The sequence below is a fragment of the Microtus pennsylvanicus genome, chromosome 12, assembly GCF_037038515.1.
Source record: "Microtus pennsylvanicus isolate mMicPen1 chromosome 12, mMicPen1.hap1, whole genome shotgun sequence".
NCBI classification, from domain to species: Eukaryota; Metazoa; Chordata; class Mammalia; order Rodentia; family Cricetidae; genus Microtus; species Microtus pennsylvanicus.
In genome coordinates, this window is record NC_134590.1 from 48,396,370 (window position 1) to 48,417,597 (window position 21,228).

At 44.2% G+C, this 21,228-nt stretch overlaps 1 protein-coding gene across 1 annotated transcript in view; it reads left to right on the top strand.

Annotated features, from left to right (window-relative positions):
• Nucleotides 1-21,228, top strand: part of Adgra3 (adhesion G protein-coupled receptor A3) — a 106,429-nt gene that overhangs the window by 54,637 nt on the left and 30,564 nt on the right. Inside the window, exons 8-12 of the mRNA XM_075943566.1 lie at nt 2,054-2,218; nt 3,737-3,938; nt 4,713-4,868; nt 14,768-14,929; nt 17,646-17,849. Of these exons, the coding sequence (XP_075799681.1) occupies nt 2,054-2,218; nt 3,737-3,938; nt 4,713-4,868; nt 14,768-14,929; nt 17,646-17,849 (889 nt within the window). The remainder of the gene's footprint in view (nt 1-2,053; nt 2,219-3,736; nt 3,939-4,712; nt 4,869-14,767; nt 14,930-17,645; nt 17,850-21,228) is intronic.

Below are 21,228 nucleotides of genomic sequence, written 5' to 3' on the forward strand. Positions count from 1 at the left end.
TTGTTGTAGTTTTCTTACAAGAGGAAACTCAAGCTGAGCCTTTCTTCTTGAATCTCCTGTTTCCAGACCTGCTGTCTGGAAGATTCCTGGGACTTTTCATCCAGTGGATGCTTTTAGACATTGAAAGCATTGTTAAAAATTATCCACAAAAACTTTTGCGTAGTATATAGTTTCGTGATTCCCAGAAAGGTACCACCTACGCCAGGACGCACATTAGTCCTCTGAGGCAGTGGCATTTGTTGGACACCTCAGGGTGCCAGCTGCTAGTACAGCACTGTGTCTTCATCAAAATGGGTCATGTCTCTTTTGATGGTACCATGTTTTGAGATGTGGGCCTTTAGGCACTTGTGATCCAGTGAGTACTCTGTCAAAATCACAGAAGAAAAGAGTATCTTTTGCCTAATTGGACTCTGAGATATAATTATTTTCAGAGTGGCTGGCAGGCAGTCACATCCCCTGTGGAATCTTAGTGTTTATTTAAAGATAAGTTAAAAATTTAATTTTTTGTTTAAGTTTTAATTTTATTTTTTAAACTGTGTTTCAAGTGGCCAAACTATGAATTTATTAGCATGTAGATACATAGGATATTTTTGTTGTTTTTATGAGCTTAGGCTGGCCTTGTGATGCTCCTGTCTCAGCTCCTCTGTGTTGGAATTACAGGGGTTTGCCACTGTGGTTGACTATGCTCAGTTTTGACATTTGTCTTACCGGTTGGAACTACCAGACATATTTCTTCTGAGGATTAGGTACATAGTAAAGGAATGTCATACTGAAGGCGTTTGAGCTGATCTTGCAACCTGGATTATGTAGAGTTTTTATCACCACAATTTCTATGTATTTCATCCTAGTTCAGAATAGCTGCACAACATAGAATCTTTGGATTAATGATTATTTAATAAAGCATTTTCCTTTTTATGTCACTCATCATTAAAATATTTATTACAGCTGTTGACTTGTTTCTTAACTTAGGGAAGCTAATATTCATTTTCTTTGATGATTCAGAATGTAAGAGTGCCTCAGAGTCTTTATTGGAATGCTAGCTAGCCCTTGATGATTTAGGAGACCAGGCAAATGTGTATTCATTTCCAGACATACATAATTTGATAAGTTAATTAAGATGATACATGCTTTATGTCTAATTATTTCTTTTCATTTGTGTCTACATAACAGCAAAGTATGGTGGCTCATATAGAGGAAAGGAGGTTAATTGAAGGCTTTGACACTTGGTCTTTAATTAATAGGTTTATATTAGAGAATTATGATTTCATATTGAGATGGAAATTTACTGACCATTATGGAGACATACAGCTCTAAGGAGAAGCATGGCTTCCCATAGATACTTCTTTAGGAATCATTAATTGGCCATTTACTAATCGTTTCTGAGACTTACATTTATTCAGCATATGCACATGTATTGTTATATGAATGTCACACTGTGCATGTAGAAGTCAGAAGACTTTGCAGCAATTCGATTCTCTCTTGCTACATATGGGTTCTGGGGCTCAAAACTAAAGTCACCCAGCATGGTGCACACACCTTTACCTACTGATCGACTTGTTTTTCTGCATAGTCTTTTTTGACACAGTATTTTCTGTTAAACACATGATTGATTGATTAATTGATTGATTGATTGATTGATTTATATGTGTGTGAGTGCTTTGCCTCCATGTACATAAGTTCCCAATGTGCATGCAGTACCCTTGGAGACCAGAAGAGGTCATTAGACCATCTGACACTGGGAGTTACAGTTGGTTTGTGAGCAAGTGCTCTTAACTATTTGAGTGCCATCTCTCCAGCTGTGTCCCCTTACATATTCATTTTTTAAAAACCACTTCATAATGGTCCTTTTTTGTTTGGAATCTTGAGAAGGTGTGACTTCCAACAGTGTTTCCAGCTCTGGGCTGGTTGGTCTGTGTCCCACTGTGCTTCTGGAATCCCTTTGTGTTATGAACCATTGTGCTCGTTCCTGCTCCTCTCGTGGCTCTGCTTTATCTGTAGGACACTAATGTTTTTCTCTTTTTAACAATTTTTTTTCTTTTTTTTTTTTCTGCAGTGCCCTAACCATTTCAAATATTCAGGCTGGATCTACTGGAAATTGGGGCTGTCATGTTCAGACCAAACGTGGAAATAATACAAGAACTGTTGATATTGTGGTATTAGAAAGCTCTGCCCAGTACTGTCCACCAGAGAGGGTTGTGAACAACAAAGGTGATTTCAGGTCAGTGGCATGGAAAACACTGGGAAAGGCTGGTTTGCTCCAGAGCTTTGCGTTCTCAAACACATAATTGGTCGCTCATCCTCAGTAGTAAAACTTGATAAATGTGTGTGTGTGTGTGTGTGTGTGTGCATTCATTAATGCCACTGAATAAGTCTTTCACGAGCATTGCGCTCTATTAGTACTTGAAAGTGTAAAGTCTACATTTGTTAATTTTGTGACCTTCAACATCTTTTATCAAGTAATCATGTTTTACATTTATGTTGGGTTTTGTCTTTCATTCAATTCTTGAGTGTATTCCATGCTTAATTGATTAATGAATTATGTATCTTCTGATTCTCCTTAAGGTATTGCAGCATTAAACCACCGCGGTGTTAAAGTCGTTTGCTTGTTGCTTGATTTGTTTATGGAGTTTTTGATCATGGTTTCTATGTTGATTTGAGTGATCTCTCAGCAGTTCCGCTGCTACACATCAGTAATAATTAGTATTAAGTATGCACAACTTCATTTTCGATTTGAGAAAAAAAGAACAGTTCAGATACAAAGCTTTCTCCCAGCTCTGACAGGCGATGCGCCAGGTTGGAGTGACTCCTGGCAGAGTAACTTTTTACTGATAAATTCTATTAAATACTGTGACGGAGGTGTCAGAAATTCACTACAAGGTCTCGTTTGTGAAACGTTAGTATAGGATCTCTGTGTAGAAATAGTTGGAGCTTAATGATAAGGGATAGGCCGGTTCTGCAGGAATCCGTGGGTAAAGCACACACAGTGACTTCTCCAGTAGACTCAGAAGGCAGCCGGTACCCATCGTACTGTGTTTCCACCCAGGAACACCCCTCTGAGACTAGCACCAAGCCTGCTATTGAGTGCTGGTCTTTAGTCTCTCTCTACTTAGCACAGCCCAAACTTCCCGGACTGTAGGAGGGAAGCAGAGCTTCAGCTAAGCCTGCGGTGTAGCCACAGCCAGTCCCACTTCGTTCAGCAGATCACAGGAGTTTACCCCTCCCGTGGCCAAGCAGCCACAGATAGCGTCAGTTGTGCAAATAGTGTTTTCTCAGGCTTGTCCTGAAGGACCTGTGATGGCATCTTCTCTCTTCACATTTCCTGGCCCTCCTTGTCCAAAAGACCAAATTCTGTTTTCATTGAGCAAGACTCTTATCATATTTGTTCTATAATTCCAAAGATATAATAACATTGATTAAACAGGAATATAATGTGATACATGGCTGTGATATAATTACCTTGAACATTGCTAGTGGCATTTAGATTTTTATTTTAGAAAAATTATTTTACTGTGTTATGCTGTCAAAATACTCTCAGGTGATAGACTGGATAAATGGTTCTGTAGTAACTTTAATAAGTATTGTGATCTTTACTCTCCCAGGACTTTGTTTCTTTGTGATTTTTCTCTGCAATCATGTTCATGTCTCAGTCTTTTTTTCTTTCCTCTGTGCCATTCCCATCCTTGTTAACCTCTGCCGTGCTAGGTTTTCTTAGACGGTTTTGTTTCCACCTGTGTAGATGGCCCAGGACGCTGGCAGGCATCACAGCGTATCTTCAGTGTAGCCGGAACATTCATGGCAGTGGGATCTACCCGGGAAGCACACAGGATGAACGGAAGGCATGGCGCAGGTGTGACAGAGGGGGCTTTTGGGCAGACGATGATTATTCTCGCTGCCAGTATGCAAACGACGTCACCCGAGTTCTGTATATGTTTAATCAGGTAACTATAGAACATTCTGGTTCACCTGGGTTGCTGATGAAATACAGTATTTTTTTAAATGCCAGATAGTGAGTGTTAGGTGTACATTCTTTTATATCTTTGGGACCAGGGTGTTCTGTGGTATCCCATCTTTTCCCTACTACTGCTGGACCATTCAGAGTCCCAGACATTATCTGGGTTTTTCTCGTTATATATTTCCATAAGCCCCCTGTCAGAAGGGATCGCCTAGAATTCTTGCCTCATTTCCACTGCTTCTGTGTGTCCCCTTTTACCTCCCCTGGCCAGATTTTGGTGTCTGTGTTGGGTGTTTTCTCTGCTCCTCGGTTCCAGCTTACCTTTTCTGCTCTCAGAGTATCAGTCAGTAAATTAGCTGAATGACACCCCCGGCCGTGCTCCAAAACACAGATCAGGACTACAGAAGTGGTTCCTGCTTTATCCACCACTCGCAGCTGGAGAACTGCGAATGGCTTTTCTGAACAACGTGTGTGTGTGTGTGTGTGTGTGTGTGTGTGTGTGTGTGTGTGTGGTGGTGTTGTGTTTTATCTGGATAAGCAAAGGGTCGATAGGGCTGTATGTTAGCCTAGAGTGTCTCTAGGTATTACTTTATGTCTGAGTTTAATTTTTTTGTTTTTCTTTTTGTCAAAATATATCTTTCTCTTGAATTTAAAAAATCATTTGAGACATCTATGGGTTTTAATTCCTTGGAAGATTTTGCAGGACAGTTAATGATATCAACGTTAGTACTTATGTACAGTTCTTTGCCTTTTTCCATAGATGCCCCTCAATCTTACAAATGCCATAGCGACAGCTCGCCAGCTGTTGGCTTACACGGTGGAGGCGGCCAACTTTTCTGACAAAATGGATGTTATATTTGTGGCTGAAATGATAGAAAAGTTTGGAAGATTTACCAAAGAGGAAAAATCAAAAGAGGTATGTTCCTAAGTTCAGACTTGCAGCGTGCATATCAGCCAGTGGCAAGCTCTGATGAGAGAGAGCTAGCTGAGTGCTTCTTTTCAGGGTTGGTTTATGTTTTCTGTATTTGAACTCCATACACTTTTTGATTTCCAAACTTGCCCTTGAGAATCTCATGTGCCAATAGTGATTAGGACCTGTGTATCTGGGAGATGGAGGGGAGCTGTTAGCTCTTAGACACCGAGGAGCTAAATAGCAGAGGAAGTAGGAACGCAGCCTCCACCATCTTGCGTGTTAGCCAGATTCTTCTTGTAGCGTCTGGAATTCCCATTGTCTGCACAGCCACATGCCCCTCTTTTTGTTTTAGTCAACTGGGCCTTGTTTGGAACTGCTTATTGCTTTCCCTGTGTACCAGAAGTGAGGAAATGCCGTGGCACCTGTAGACATAAACAACTTGTATGAGTCAATTCAAGGAAAGAATGATTTTCTGAGAAGGTGTGTATTTAAATAGGACACATTAAAACTATGATAAATTTGCTAGCATGGCATTCCTTAGGGGGGGAAAACCCAGATTTCTAGAGCAGCCAATAAAAAGTTATTTAATTATTGAGGCACAAATAAAGTTTGCTTAAATTGTGGTTTTGAGCTCTTTAAGAACTATTTATGCTGTTTCTCCTGAGATGCAGCCATTTAACTAAGATGGATTTGAAGGTGGGCAGAAAGAGCTTAGGCCGAGTGTGAACTGAAGCCTCTTGAAAATGAAGTGGCGTATCAGTGCACACTCTTAGGCTGGGGCTGAGCTGCACACAGGCCGTGGGAGTCCTCACGAAGGATCCAGAAGTGTGTTTTGCAGTACCTCCTTCACTTCCAGCCTCGTCCTATCTTGTGTAACTGCAGGGAACTTGCTAGCTAAACAGAGTCTGTATATTTCTTTATGGATGACACCCCAGGTTCATTGCAACGATTTTCTTTTTTTTTCTCTTAGCATTTTCTAATCTCGGAGGCTGCTAGTAAGTTGTGAGTCTATCCCTAGGAGATTTGGCGTTTACTTGGTAGGGTATAGTTAGTGACGGAGGGGAAATGGTGTATGTATATAAATGGAACTCGGGTAACAGGCAGGTTTGCTGGAGACTGAGACTATTGCAGCGTGGTTGTCTGAACTCATGGACCCTGGTTTTTCAAACAAACTGTCCCGTGCTTTTGGCAAGGGCCGCTTCCCGCTGGGGGAAGTTTTGCTAACCCTGGAAGAAACTGCTTGGGTTCTGACTGGTGCTCTTACTCTCTGCTGGTGCTGATAATCACAGGGTAGCTGCCCACATGATTGCTCCTGCTTCCTGAAAGTGGAGTGCTTCGAGTTAGCACAATAATTACCGTGGTGTTTGGAATGTGAACACTGCAACATGGTAACTGTATTCCTCCTGTGCTGTACGCAAATGTGCAGAACTGCCTTTCTGTACTCACCTTGCAAAGAGCAACGTGCAGGCCTGTGAGATGGCTCAGCAGGTGAAACTGCTGGCATTGCAAACTGGGTTGATACCTGGAACCCATAACAAGGCGGAAGGAGGGAGAAACAGCTGAAGACTGTCCTCTGTGCGCCCTCCCCACACACACACTAGGGCACACATTCACACTTGGATAGTGTAGACAGCAGTAATCATAAATATAACCTTCTTGTAGACAACTGTAAATGACACCATGGATTAAATAACTGTTGCTTGGTGCTTGTGATGTATAGTCTTACCTCCATGTCGCAGGTGGTAGCATCTTGTTGGGTAACTACGTAATAGTTACCATGGGCCTAGGATGGCATCGGTCCCCTTTAGCCTACAGAGTTTCTACACACAAGTACAAAAATTCATGTTGTGTAGTGGTTTCAAAGCTTGGGTCTGGTTTTACAGGATTATGAAATTTTCTCATCTCAGAAGGCGTTTATTAGACAGCACCGGGGGTCTGACCTCCTGACTTTCTGTCTGTCAGCGCTATCCCAATCTAAGGATGCCCTTTCCAAAACTCTGCCGGGCTTCAGTTACTTCCCTGAACACTTAGCTTGGAGGCTATGTCTGGCCATTTCTGGATAATGTAGTAAAGTTTATAGTATTCGCTAAAAAGATGTGATGTCAACTTATTAGAAATCAAAACAAAAAAAATAGACTCCTGTTTTGAATTCTAGAAGTAGAAATATATTCCCCTGTGATGTGGTGTCTGTCATCCCTTGTGATCCTTCGGGAACTGCAGGCGTTGCCTTTCACTGTTTATTAGTGTAGTGAATAGCAATCGTGGGAGTTAAGGACTGTGTTTTAAGTTAATTACTGCTTGTAACATGGAGGGTCCTGTTTGTTGTTGGGGTTTTTGTCCCGCCCGGTACCCCACAACTGTTTGGCCCCAAAGAAAATCACACATGGGTCTCCATAAATTATAAGCTGATTGGCCTATTAGCTCTAGCCTCTCACTGGCTAACTTCACATCTTGATTAACCCATTTTTTTGATCTATGTTAGCCATGTGGCTCAGTACCTTTTTCAGTGGGGCAGATCACATCCTGCTGCTTCGGTGGTCTGGGCAGGAGTGGGAGCAATCAACTTCCTCCTTTCCAGAATTCTCCTGTTCTCATTGTGTTATTTCTACTTCCCTGGTTTTCCTGCCTATACTTCCTGCCTGGCCAATCAGCATTTATTTAAAACATGATTGACAGAATACAGACAATTGTCCCCCACCAACCGATGCATTAGATTATGCTAAGATACTCTGAGATGCACATACCTAAGATGGACAAGCAGGTAAGTGAATTTCTCAGTTATTCAGCAAGGTCTTTGCCGTGGGTATGCCCCCACGCTTCTTCTGTACATAGCTAATATATTTTGAGGTGATTCCTTTTTATAAAGATGGTTGATTTCCACCAGTCCGAGCCAGGAACATTGTACCAGGATAGCTACTTGAAAGATATCACTCCGACAGACCTAAAAGGTACATTTAGTGGTCATGGAAAGACAGTCAGTGTTGTCTGTCTGGGTGTAAGTGTGTGTTCCATATTTACTGGAAGAGTTGTTCTTATGAAACCAGTATTTACTGTGTCCAATGATGAGAAGGTTCGTAAAGAGCAGGTTTTGTTTGGCATTGGAGTCCCTTGCTGTGCTCCAGCTGACTGTATGAGCAGGATCACACCCAGGGCAGGGCCAGGCTCCTGTGAGTGTGCTGTGCTCCAGCTGACTGTATGAGCAGGATCACACCCAGGGCAGGGCCAGGCTCCTGTGAGTGTGCTGTGCTCCAGCTGACTGTATGAGCAGGATCACACCCCGGGCCAGGCTCCTGTGAGTGCTGTGCTCCAGCTGACTGTATGAGCAGGATCACACCCAGGGCAGGGCCAGGCTCCTGTGAGTGTGCTGTGCTCCAGCTGACTGTATGAGCAGGATCACACCCAGGGCAGGGCCAGGCTCCTGTGAGTGTGCTGTGCTCCAGCTGACTGTATGAGCAGGACTACACCCCGGGCCAGGCTCCTGTGAGTGCTGTGCTCCAGCTGACTGTATGAGCAGGACCACACCCAGGGCCAGGCTCCTGTGAGTGTGCTGTGCTCCAGCTGACTGTATGAGCAGGACCACACCCCGGGCCAGGCTCCTGTGAGTGCTGTGCTCCAGCTGACTGTATGAGCAGGACCACACCCAGGGCCAGGCTCCTGTGAGTGCTGTGCTCCAGCTGACTGTATGAGCAGGATCACACCCAGGGCCAGGCTCCTGTGACTGTGCTGTGCTCTAGCTGACTGTATGAGCAGGATCACACCCAGGGCCAGGCTCCTGTGACTGTGCTGTGCTCCAGCTGACTGTATGAGCAGGACCACACCCAGGGCCAGGCTCCTGTGACTGTGCTGTGCTCCAGCTGACTGTATGAGCAGGACCACACCCCGGGCCAGGCTCCTGTGAGTGCTGTGCTCCAGCTGACTGTATGAGCAGGACCACACCCAGGGCCAGGCTCCTGTGACTGTGCTGTGCTCCAGCTGACTGTATGAGCAGGACTACACCCCGGGCCAGGCTCCTGTGAGTGCTGTGCTCCAGCTGACTGTATGAGCAGGATCACACCCAGGGCCAGGCTCCTGTGAGTGCTGTGCTCCAGCTGACTGTATGAGCAGGACCACACCCAGGGCCAGGCTCCTGTGAGTGCGCTCAGCACACTTTCATGCCTCCGTAGTTGCCCATTTGTTCAGCTGCACTCACCCGGATGTAATCACATCCATTCTGGTGGCTCTGGATACCTTTGTTTCATTGTTTCTCATTTCCTTTGCTGAGTCTTACTTCAAGGACCCAATACCTGTGGTGTGAGCCTCCTGGAGGAGGCATCTGCTGGGTTCTTAATGCAGATTGCTGTCCCTGTCTTGCCGGTCCTTCCCCTGCCCGGACTCCAAGTCTTGTCATCCTGGGATGGGTTCTGGGGATCTGCTGCAAGTGCCTTTCTTCTTCAGACCAGGCTCTGAGAACTGCTGCCGCGTTCTCAACTTGTGCATTGTGTTGTTCCTGGGAGCTTTATCGCTTAGAGGTTAGGCTCCTGTGAACATTTTATTGGAAACCTTAGGGAGTCTTGAGGACGTTATCGTTAGTTAACTCCTGTCTTGTCCTCTCACCTAACTTGGACAGTTTTCAATCATCAATCTTGTTTATACGGCCTATGTGTGCATTTAGTTTTCTCTCCCACTTTCCCCCTCCTAGCATCCTCCTCTTCCTCAGTGACGGAGTATTTAAAAGTTAACTTAACGTGTTTTATGCATAATTTTTCTAAGAGAAAAGAAACTTTAGGACTGGCAGAATGGTTTAGTAGGTGATGAAGGCTGCTGCTAAGCCTGGATCTCCATAGCAGAAGTCATGAGGCAGCTCTGTAAAGTGTTCTCTCTCTCTCTCTCTCTCTCTCTCTCTCTCTCTCTCTCTCTCTCCTCTCTCTCTCTCCCCTACATACACACACACACACACACACACACACACACCACACAGAAAGACACACATGGTAGTATGGGCATGCCCAAATAAAGAATAAAATGAAAAAGAATTAGTATTAAAGGGGCTGGGGCTCTAGCTCAGTCAGTAAAATGCTTCTCATTATAAGCATGAGGACCTGAGGTCAACCCCTAAACTTAACTTATGGTGGGTTTGCTTGTTGTTGTTTTTTAGCCTGAAGGGTGTTTATAATCCTAGTACTTTGGAAGCTGATACAGGTTGAGGTCCCTGGGACTTGTTGGGGCACCATTCAGCTTAGTCTAACTGGTGTGTTCTGGGCTAATGGAAAGCCTGGCTCAAAACAACAGCAAAAGCAATGAAAAACAACCCAGGAGTTGGTTGATGGACCTGAGGAACACCACCTGTGGTTGAGCCTGTGCACTCAGGAGTACACACACACACACACACACACACACACACACACACACCACTCACTCAATATAGTATTGCCGGAATTAGCTCTGAGTCCTTACTGCCACCAGACATGTGGTCTGTGTTTTGTCTTTGATAGAGTTCCTGGTCGGTCCTCTGAGTTCAGCGGGATAGGTGAGTGTGAGAAGAACCCTTTCCTTCTGACCCTTTTCTGACTGGAGTGGCCTACAAGGGAATGAGCCCAAGGAGAAATGTCATGCTGCTTAACGCAGGCTGAAATTTTGTTTTGCTTTTTGCGTATGTGTCAGGTTTCAGGAATTCTTTTTTATCTAGTGTAGCTTTTTTTGCTGCGGTGACAAATTCTGAAGTCTTTTCATAACGGAACCATAGACGCATGGGGCATTTTGTGGTTATCTGCTGCAGGATATATTTTGGTGACAGATCCTTTTCCTGAGTTCTTAGCCATTCGGTACGGGATAATGAGAAAGCTTGCTCATTCTCAGCTGAAGCCGTCACGTCACTCTTGTTTGCTCTGTGCCTCTTGGAAGGTAATTTCCCCCTTTACAGTGCTTAGCACGAGTTCCTGTCCGATGCTGGCATTATCTGGAGGGCCAGGGCAGGTGTTCTTTGTTCGTGTCATAATCATAGGTTTTCAGGATGGGTGACAAGTCTGGCAGGCCTCATGTCAGATCCTCAGAAAGTTCATGTGTTTAAGTCAGAGAAAAAACAACCAACAAAAACCCTACTAAATACATCTCATTATCATCGTGGTAGTCTGTCGTAGCTCATAGTGGTTTTGTCCTAAATGCAATCAATGCTTTTGTGTGCGGTATCTCTGAGGTTTTTATAATCAAAACCAATTCAATTCTGGTGGTCACTGAGCATATCTGAGGACTTCACCACACTGCCTGTTATGGTTTTGCTTAAAATCCTGAAGTAACAGCAAGCCAGAATTAAAGACTGTTAAAAAGCATTATTCTAGCCGTTCTTAATTTGCATTTAAACATGGAGTTCATTAGCCTATTTCTGTCAGTGTCGGATTCACAGGTACAGAAAAAGGTGCATGTAGAGTCAGTAGGCACCTTCATGAACTGACAAGTAAGGACCCTGGCTGCCATAGTGCCTGTTGTTAGTAGGAAAGTGTAAGACAGGATATTCTCATGTTTCACATGAAACCAGATGAATGAAACATGAACTGAGAAGTAAGGACCCTGGCTGCCATAGTGCCTGTTGTTAGTAGGAAAGTGTAAGACAGGATATTCTCATGCTTCACATGAAACCAGATGAATGAAATTATACGAGTTACTGGTGGCTGTCTGCTCTTGCTCTTTCTCCTCCTGCTTTTCCCCTTACTCTCTCCCTTCTTGGCCTTCCCTCTCCTCCCCTACGTCTTCCTCCTGCTTCCCTGCCCCTCTTCCTTTTTTCATGTTCCCCGTCATCCTCTTGTTCCTCCTTTCCCTCTTCTTCTTCCTCCTTTTCTTTCTTTTCCTTCATTTCCATTTGACATCAGATCTCACTCTGTTGCCCAGGTTCCTACCCTGCTTCTGGGTGCACAGAATCCTCTGCCTTAGCCTCCAAGTGCTTCGCTTGTAATTGTGCATGGCTACGCGTGCCCCAATCCTAATTATTCTGCCAGCCGACCCTGTTAATGCTTTACGTTAAGGAGATATAGTCCTAGAGAATGTGTGAGTCTGTTGAAATGGAATGTTCTGTTTATATTTCATTATTTTCTGTAGTATTTTTACTCTGCTTAATCCTTCATTGCAGTGCTCTCAATGGGAAGAATCCCATGCTTGTTTTGTTTTTCTGCATTATGAGCTTGAAAATGGGGCATGTGTGATTCTTCTAGTGCTGTGTCCACTGCTCAGGGTAGTGAGTCATGGTCAGCCAGTGTTTATTCAGTGATAATGCAAGTGAACACCACTAATGAACATTGAACCATGGAGTAAATGACCACTGATCGCCATTGACAGTTCTACTGAGCTTTGTACAGGGACTAAACACATGAGTAACACATTTTTTAGTTCCTCGACGGAAGGGAATTAAAATTAGGCCACCACTGTGATGCTCTGTGGTAAGTGCAATACAAAGTTAGGAATTTTAATAATTAGAACTAGGGCCGGGCGGTGGTGGCACACGCCTTTAATCCCAGCACTCGGGAGGCAGAGGCAGGCGGATCTCTGTGAGTTCGAGACCAGCCTGGTCTACAAGAGCTAGTTCCAGGACAGGCTCCAAAACCACAGAGAAACCCTGACTCGAAAAACAAAACAAAACAAAACAAAACAAAAAATTAGATCTAGGGTTGTATTTGAGGCATTAAGTCTTGATATCTGAAAACGATATGCAAAGTGCCTCTGCTTTCCTTTTTTTTTTTAAGCAATTGAAGAAAGGCATTTTATTAGGAAACACACATGCAAAAGGCACATGGGTCAGAAGCTGAAAATGCAGTCAGATTTGAGACCTGGGGGTTTTAAAACCTCTCAAGAGATGGCCTCCCTAATTTAGGGTTCATTAGTTTGAAGAAAGTTACAGTGGTTGATTGGTTCAGAACTTTTCTGTGACATATCCTCAGTTGCCCTTGAACTGGTTGAGCCATTCCATTAGCGGGGGATGGGGTGTGAAGGTGGTGGGGGGCTACTAATGGGACACAAAAGCCTATAAAGCCTTTGCCTTAAGGTGCCTGGCTTTTATCTGCAGTCAGGAGGATGAGGAAGAGGTTGGCCATCTTGGAAATTTACCACTTTTATTCCCTAGCCATGGCCCTTCTCCCCATCTGTCTGCTTACCAGCGAGTCTCTTATTCCCACCCTCTTAGACATCACCATAACTGCGATTAGGGCATTTGTAGGTGAAGACAGCTCTTAGCTGCTTCAAACTGATGAAGGGTCCAAGATGGAGGGGCAGCAGACAGGCACTTTTGCGGAGGTTCTATTTAAAAGGCCCTAGGAAAATGTTACCGGTGTCACTGATCAGAGCAGAAGACAGACTTTTGGTGATGGTGGGCAGTTGTGGACGTTGTTGTCTAAGTGAAGGAGCATTTTGATGAGTTGGTGGTCCCCAAAGAAACCCAAGATGAGCCCTCAAAATGATACAGTCTAGGGGTCTTGATCAGGTTTGCTTTCTCTTCCAGTTAAAGAATTAAAAGGTAGGATAACACTGATATACCAAGTGCCCTCTTTTGCTCCTCCTCCCTAGTGCAAAGCTTTCTGTTTTAGGAATCTGGCCTCCATTGGGGATTTTTAAAATGTATTTTTTAGAAGAATAAAAGAATGATAGAAAAGCCATTGAGAAGATACAGGTGTGTTGTTGCCTCTTCCCCTGGCCTGAGAGATCTGTTCACTATACACTTTGAGATTTACTGCCCCAAGGTCATAGAGCTGGGATCTGGTGCATTTCCATCGACCTATTTTCTTTGTAAAGTGGACCGTGGTGGGGTAGGTGGGCTGGATCTCTTCCTGATCCCCCACAGCCATCTTACGCATACTTGCTGTGCAGCGTATTAGAGGCAGAGCAGGTTGAGGGCCTTAGCTGGGATCTTCTGGGATGATCAGAAGCCGTGTGCTGCAAGAGCCAGGCTTTCTGGTTTGGCATTGCAGCTTAAGGCCTTTGATGCTTGCTTTGTGGTATGAGGACCAGCTGGTTTGCAAAGCTCTGCTCCATCCTCAGGAATTGTTTTTTCATTTTTTTTTCTTTTTTCTGTCCTCTGCCATGATGTCCTTCTCATGAACTTTTGACTTCAATGGGTCTCCTTAGCCATGAGGCTGCCCAGTGCCTTTTCTGTGGTAACTTGCTGCAGTAACTAGGTAACTTGCTGCAGTAACCAGTAAACAAGTGACCTGTTCCTGGCATTGCCTTATGCTGATGCCTGTGAGGGGCAAAGTGAGCAAGTAACAGAGTAAATGAGACGTGAGGAAGGAGTGGCAGAGAAGTGAGCACCTCCTTGGATCATTGGTCGCATAGCTTTGGGCTTCTTGGTGCCCTTTGAGTTGGGATGTATAAAGGAGTTCCTTCCCAGTGGGGGGAAGTCATACGTGTACATGCTTGAGAGCGCAAAGTCCGCGTTGGGTACTTGCAGTGGTGGACATGAGTGGTATTTTGAACTTGCCAGGAGGTGGAAGAGATATTTTAGGTTGTATGCATTTAATAAGCGTTTAAGCTAACACGGGAAGTGTTCCTAATGGTTTTCTACGTGATGAGCTGAAGTCTGTCTGTGACAGTGTCACAGCTCCTCCTTAATTAATCTAATTGCCTTTCTTTCCCTCTGAGATGCTGCACAGCAGTCTTGTCACTAGTGATGTAGTGGCTACTTAAGTACTGTTTTGAGCTAAATATTAACCAAATGACCGTAATTGAACGTGCTGTTCATATCTGAGGGCTTTAATGAGAAGCAAGTGGGGCTTTCTTATAGTACATTTAGACAATATGCCAATATCACCCTTTAATTTTTTCTTTACATTTTATTTATTTATTTATCTGTCGTCTATCTATTTTATTTATTTTTTATTTTGAGTCTATTCAACAGCTTGCTCTGCCTTTTAACACCTTTCTCTTCTTTCTGGTCTGCTCAACAGCTCGGGGATGTGATGGTTGATGTGGCGAGCAACATCATGTTGGCAGATGAGCGGGTCCTGTGGCTGGCGCAGAGGGAAGCCAAAGCCTGCAGTCGAATTGTGCAGTGCCTGCAGCGCATTGCCACACACCGCCTGGCCAGCGGGGCTCACGTGTACTCCACAGTAAGTACAACCTTGTCCGAGGCCCGTGGGAGGATTTGATTATGTCCACTCTAACCTCGAGGGGCCTCTTCTCTCTACCGCAACATGGTGTTGCTGTTTAGCACAGGATATCTTCCTCTGAAACGTTTGAGAAGTTAATTTTGCTTCTGAGTAATCTTAGTCTGTTTTCTCAGTAACTTCCGTATTATGTGATTTGAATGACTATCACTGTCTTGTCTGCTGAAATGAATTCTACGACAAACACAAATGTTTTTAAGGCTTTACTGGCATATCACCAATGTCCATCCAAGGTGAGACTCAGTTCTGAGCCCCGAAGGATGCTTTGGGAGATTGCCTGATAGCTTGCCTAGGGTTTAGTCTTAAAGTACTGGGATGCTCTCCATCGCTTGGGAAGCTACTGGCACGATGTAATAGTCTGCCTGTTAAACAGTATTAAATTTTGTTCATGCTAAATTGAACTTGTAAATTTCCTTGTGTATCGCTTACTTATGTTCTAAAAATGTGATAAACAAGTGTGTTATTTGCTTAGCTGTCTACCTCTGATCTGACTCACGGGTTTCAGCTCCTCACCGTTACAGTGAAGTTGAGTGCTCCATACTTTGACCCATGTCTCATTTTTTTTGTAAACATTTTCCTGAGCCCATTTTGATTTTTGCTGTACATTATTACACCTTTAGCTCCATTAAGGTTAGAATTTCTTTTCTGAATAATTAAGAGAGGCCTAATGTAGCTCTCTGTCTCCAAGGCAAGTTCACGGTAGTTTGGCTCTTTAGAAGCTTGGCCAGACTCGAGAATGACTTGTCAATCAGCAGCCTCCCCAGCTGCTTCCCCCTGGTCCCGTCTTACAGCCTTACTTATTCAGCTAAACCTCACAGGTCCTGATGCCAGAGAAGGGTATAATAGAAGTGGTGGCGCATGAGTGGAGGCCGTTTCAGCATGCAAAACGGGCTCCCCGAGTTACACAGCTGCTCACACAGCTGCCTCTCTTAGCCCTGGGAAAGTGTTCTAAGACCCCAGTGCACGCCTGAAGCCATGGAGAGTCAAGAGCACCGTGTACGCTGTCTTCTGTGTTCACACCTGTGAAGCTCAGCTTCTACATCAGGCACAGTAAGGGACTGATAATAACACCTCGTCGTAAGGTGGAACAATTATTACAGTGAAGAAAGCTATTTATAACTTATCAGTTGTTTATTTCCGGAAGTTTCCATTTAATGCTTCAAGACCATGGTTGGCCTTGGGTATCTGAAACTCTAGGAAATAAACTAATAAGATAGTCTGTTCCCAGAATACCAAGAAGAGAGTCTGTAGAAGGACAGCTTTATTATTCCTCATAGGAAGATTCATGTATCAGCGGTGGTGGGTGAGACTTACCAGCAGCTGTACTGGATTTTTGTGTGTTGTGACCCAGCAATAATTTGGAGTATATGTTGTTATGTTATTAATGCTGATTTCACAGGGTTAGTGTATGAAACGAAAGATGTGCAGACATAATTATCCTGACAGCAAGGCGAGTCATCCCGCTTGTCCCCTTTTTATGTCCTGTGCCCTCCCTGGCCTGGGTGGTGGATGGCCGTCATGCTGGGGGTCCTCCTGGGTACGGACGTGGTGGCTCATGGATTGACAGCTCTTACCTCTTAGTGATCACCTAAGTTCAGGTCACTTTTGAATTCCTTTAAAGCTGGAGGGTCAGCAGGTGCCATCTGCTTTAGGCAATTATTCTGACCTAATTTCCTTTTTGACTCTGTTTATTTCCTGCCATTTGGATCAGCATCTGCCTTACTTTCAAGGGGGAAAAAAAGTCAGTTTTCCCCCCTGCTTTCTGTGAATAAAGTGTAGGCAGCGTGCGGGCTCTCATGAAGAGACGTTGTGGGTAGCCTGAGTGTGTCACCAGTGTCCCCTTCTCTTCTTCCCGGAGTTACTAAGAGGGCCATTGAGAGCCCCCCGTTTTTAATTTCACAGCTCATTGTCTAAGTAAAAAATCTTCTATTTTTAGTTGTTAGCTGTAATATTTTTTAAAATTGTTTTATTGTTTTTTTACTTTATTTCATTTTATCTGTAATCCTGAGTTTCAGACGTGGCCTTGTGTGTGCTAGGCAAATGCTCTCTAACTGAACGATAGTGCCTGCTCTCAGGTTATTTTTATTTTTACATTTTGATATAATTAAATATTAAATAAGTCCCTCCTTTTCCCTCCAACCCTTTCTACATTTGCCTCTCCCACTTTTCTCCCAGATTCAGTGTTCTCCTTCTCTTCTTTAACAAATGTGAGTGTTACTGTGTGTGTGTGTGTGGGGGGGGTCTGTGAGTCTGAGAGAGTGTGTTGTGTATGTGTGTGTGTGCCTGTATGCATGCGTGCGTGTCTGAGAGTATGTGTTGTGTGTGTGTGTGAGTGTGTGTCTTGTCTGCATGCATGTGTGGGTCTGTAAGAATGTGTATTGTGCGTCTATGTGAGAGTGTCTGCATGTAATGTCTGTGAATGTGTGTTGTGTATGTGTGGGTATGAGAGACAGTGTGTATTGTGTATCTATGTGAGAGTGTGTCTGAGAGTGTGTGTTGTGTGTCTGTGAAGAGACTATTCTGTGTGAGAGAGTGTGTGTGTATGTATATCTGTGAGAGAGTGACAGACAGACAGACAGACAGAGAAAGTGTTTGCGTGAAATCTTTGAAACCCCCCTTATTCTAAATTTTCCAACTCTTATTTGATTGACTTTTGCAGTATTCACCAAATATTGCTCTGGAAGCTTACGTCATCAAGGCTGCTGGCTTCACAGGGATGACCTGCTCAGTGTTCCAGAAAGTGGCTGCCTCCGACCGCACAGGCCTCTCTGATTATGGACGACGGGACCCTGATGGAAACCTGGACAAGCAGCTGAGCTTCAAGTGCAATGTTTCTAGCACGTTCTCAAGCCTGGCACTGAAGGTGTGCTGTGCTCACTGCATGTTTAAAATTGTCTGTGCTTAGATTTAAACACAGTCTTTGCCTTTACACAGAAATCTCCTTAAGGGGTTTGTTTTGTTTTATGTTTAGGGGGTGGTGGTGAGAATATTTGGAATATTGTGTCGCTGTTTTAAAGGAAACTCTTGACAGGAGTAGAACTAGAAGACATCACTGGTCCTATACATTTTTGCCTTCACCCAACCTTTTGCCATCTGGAAATATCAAAAACTGCTGTTTTTCTGATTGCCATGGCAGATTTATTAATACTACATATTGAAATCTTTTTTATCACATAAAGGTTTTCCTTTTTTGATTTTAAATCATTAAAGCATTTTCATGCAGCCTTACAATTATTGTGGGATCCTGGCAGTGTGCTTACGGTATCTACAGAAGTCAGCCTTGAAGCTGGCTGTTTAGGCAGTCATGATGTGTGTCAAGATTTTTGGCAAAGAAGTGCAAATATATGACATGTATTTTTCAAAAATCCAAATCTGTGATGTATATATATTTTAAAAGTGCTTTGTTGTTGTTTGAGTAGTGAAAAGAAAAGCTTATTTCCTGACTTTCGGAGTTTGCCTCAGCTACATCGAAGCAAAGAACTCTAGCGGCAGAGTGGCAGCCCTTGATGAACCCACGTGTCTCCTTCTTTGCTCCGTTGTGTTCTCTGTGACTTTTAGTTACAGGGAGCCTTGTTTCTGTCTTTCCCTAGATGGTGTGGGAAAGAGTTTTTAATGCCTGCAGAAAAGTTGATCACAGAGGTGCTATGGTACATGGAAGGTTCCTGCTATGTATCCAATCAGAGAATGGATAATTAATGTACTTCCTCATGGTTTACCCTGGTGCCCTTCATAAGGAAAGCAAATGCATTGGATGTAGAAATACTGTAGCTGTCCAATATAATCTGAAATGGGCGCGAACCTCTGATGGTGCCGTGCGTTTCCTCCATGTGCTGTGCTCAGAGGAAAACTGGCCAGGTGAATCTACTACTCGGCCTGATGATAGTATGTGTTACCCCCGCCTGCCACCTGCGAGTGTACCTCCACTTACCTTACCACATCTTTTATTGGCTAAAAAAGAGACTGTGAAGAGATTTTGAGACAGCAGTAGGTAGAGCCCTTGAGAGATAGGCATGTGTTTCGAGGAGGACTCAATTGTTGTCTTAGAGTTGGTAGAAAGGGAGAGAAATGATGCCACTCTCTGTATCCCCAGCTTCACAGCCTGGCCCTGTGTCAGGAGAGTGTTCGCTAGCAGTGAGCGCTTCAGGTGAAGACAGCAATCTGCCCATTTCAGACCATTCTCCTTTAAGTTCATCCTGTGGCTAGAGAACAAGGCACTCCGTGTCATTATTTCCATTTCATGGGTGGTTCCGGTGAAGAGAAGGAAGGAACATGTTCTTCGTGATCCAGAATTAGGTGGTTGGATGTCAGTAGTGAGAAATGCACTTCAGCTTTTCACTGAAACACAGGATTCTCTGCTCCCCAAAACATTTATTCTGGGCAGTTGTTTTACTCCTTCTATTCATGGTTTAAAATGTGCTTTTAATATACTAACTAGACTCCTTGATCATCCAGTCATTGACTGCATCCCTCTTTAGTGTGGGCAGACTAACAAATGAGTTGAACCTGAACAAAAGAACCTTTACCTAGCAGAAGGTGTCTGTCTGACTTGTTTGCTTCTTACAGATTTTGTGTGTGTGTGTGTGTGTGTTGCGTGTGTGTGCGTGCATCCCTGCCTGCCCTCACCCTAGCTAGATTTAGTCTTCCCATGCAGATTCTCCTGGCTTATAGTGTGGACTTGTCCTGATAAAATGATTTTTGCTTCAAATAGTGCTGTGGAGAATGTAGGGGTTTGCTTGAGTTACTGTATATTCTAGATGAACAGCACATGTGGTCTGGATGTCATGTGTGACATCATGGTCCTTTGGGGACGTGTGCTTGCTGCTGCCTCCCAGTGTTACAAGAAGGCATGGCACTACCAATTACTAGACTAAAGGCCAAGGAATGGTTGGCGACAAGTGTATTTCTTTGTCAAAATTCATAAGTGAAGAAGTCATCCTAAGTTTTAGGAGCTGCCTGTATTTACAAGACCACTGTACAGCCCTTAAAGTCCTTCGCTTATCTGGGCCACTGAACACTGATCCTGTGTACCATCATTGCCCTGCTAGTTAGTACAGTTTTGAGATGCTTTTCTGCCATGTAGCAGCTGCCACCACTCTTGAATGCCACCTGGCCCTGTGATGTTTCTGCTGGGCGGCTCATGTAGAACTTTCTGTTTCGAGTGGCTGGTGTCAGTGCCTGTGATGTCTATGTGGTGTTGCCCCCAAATCTACCTCAGTGCAAAATTGACCTTATGCACTCCATATAAGAACAGCAACTCTCTGGACGAGTCTGCCATTGACTTGTGTCTTTGCCCTCAGCTCTCCTGTTCTATATCCTTTGTTACTGCTTCTCCTCTCTGTCTAGGGATGACAGACTTCCCTTGGTTTGTTTCCTAATCACTTGACCTCTTTGAGGCCAGACTTAGGCTAATGCTTCTGCTGGAATTCCTTGCCGCTTCCCACCTTTCCAGCTCTTTATTACACGTTAAAACCAAGACCAAATGTCACCTGCAAGAAGTCTCAGCTAACACTGTCTTTTCATATCCTACCTGGGTCCTTGGTTTCTCCCCATCACGCTTTGAAGACAGTACTCATTGCTTGTTGTCATGGTTATGTGTGGAGCTATAAGAATCATCATGTCAGGCAGATCAGCTTCTCTAGGTTGAAATTGAAGTCTGGTCCCAGTGGGCTCCAGGATAAGACTTCCAGGTGCCTGAAATTCACTGCTATATGTTACACCCAAGGCTGTTGTATTACCTACCTTCCCCACTGGTCCCTTTTGCTGTTGTTACCATAATCTAGATTTGTTCATAGGCTGGAGCAGAGTCCATTCCCAATAACCTACTGAGGGATGCCAGAAGTCAGTGTTTTGAGTTAGCTGCACTGTAACTAAGTGTTGACTCTTTATAACTGAACAGAAGCCCAGTTTTCCTTGAACATCCTTCATGTCTCTCATCTCAGACACCGGGTCATTATCCCAGCAAAAGACCTCTCCGTTTCCCACAGCAGTATCAGACTCCTCCATTCTTCCTACCTTGATTCAGCTCTTTGTTGTGTGCTTAGCTCTTCCCTGCTTGGAGGACACGCTGGGCCTCCCCCTGGAGTTCCATTGCACACTGCATTTCTTTCTTCAGACAGAATTACCCAGCTGCTTTGTCCCTTTGCTGGAGGAGTTGGCAGACTTCTGATAGTGAGCTGGTTCTCAGAGGTCATGCACCGTCTTTAAGAGTGTGGTCTCTGCAGCTAGGTAGCCTGGGTTTGTCT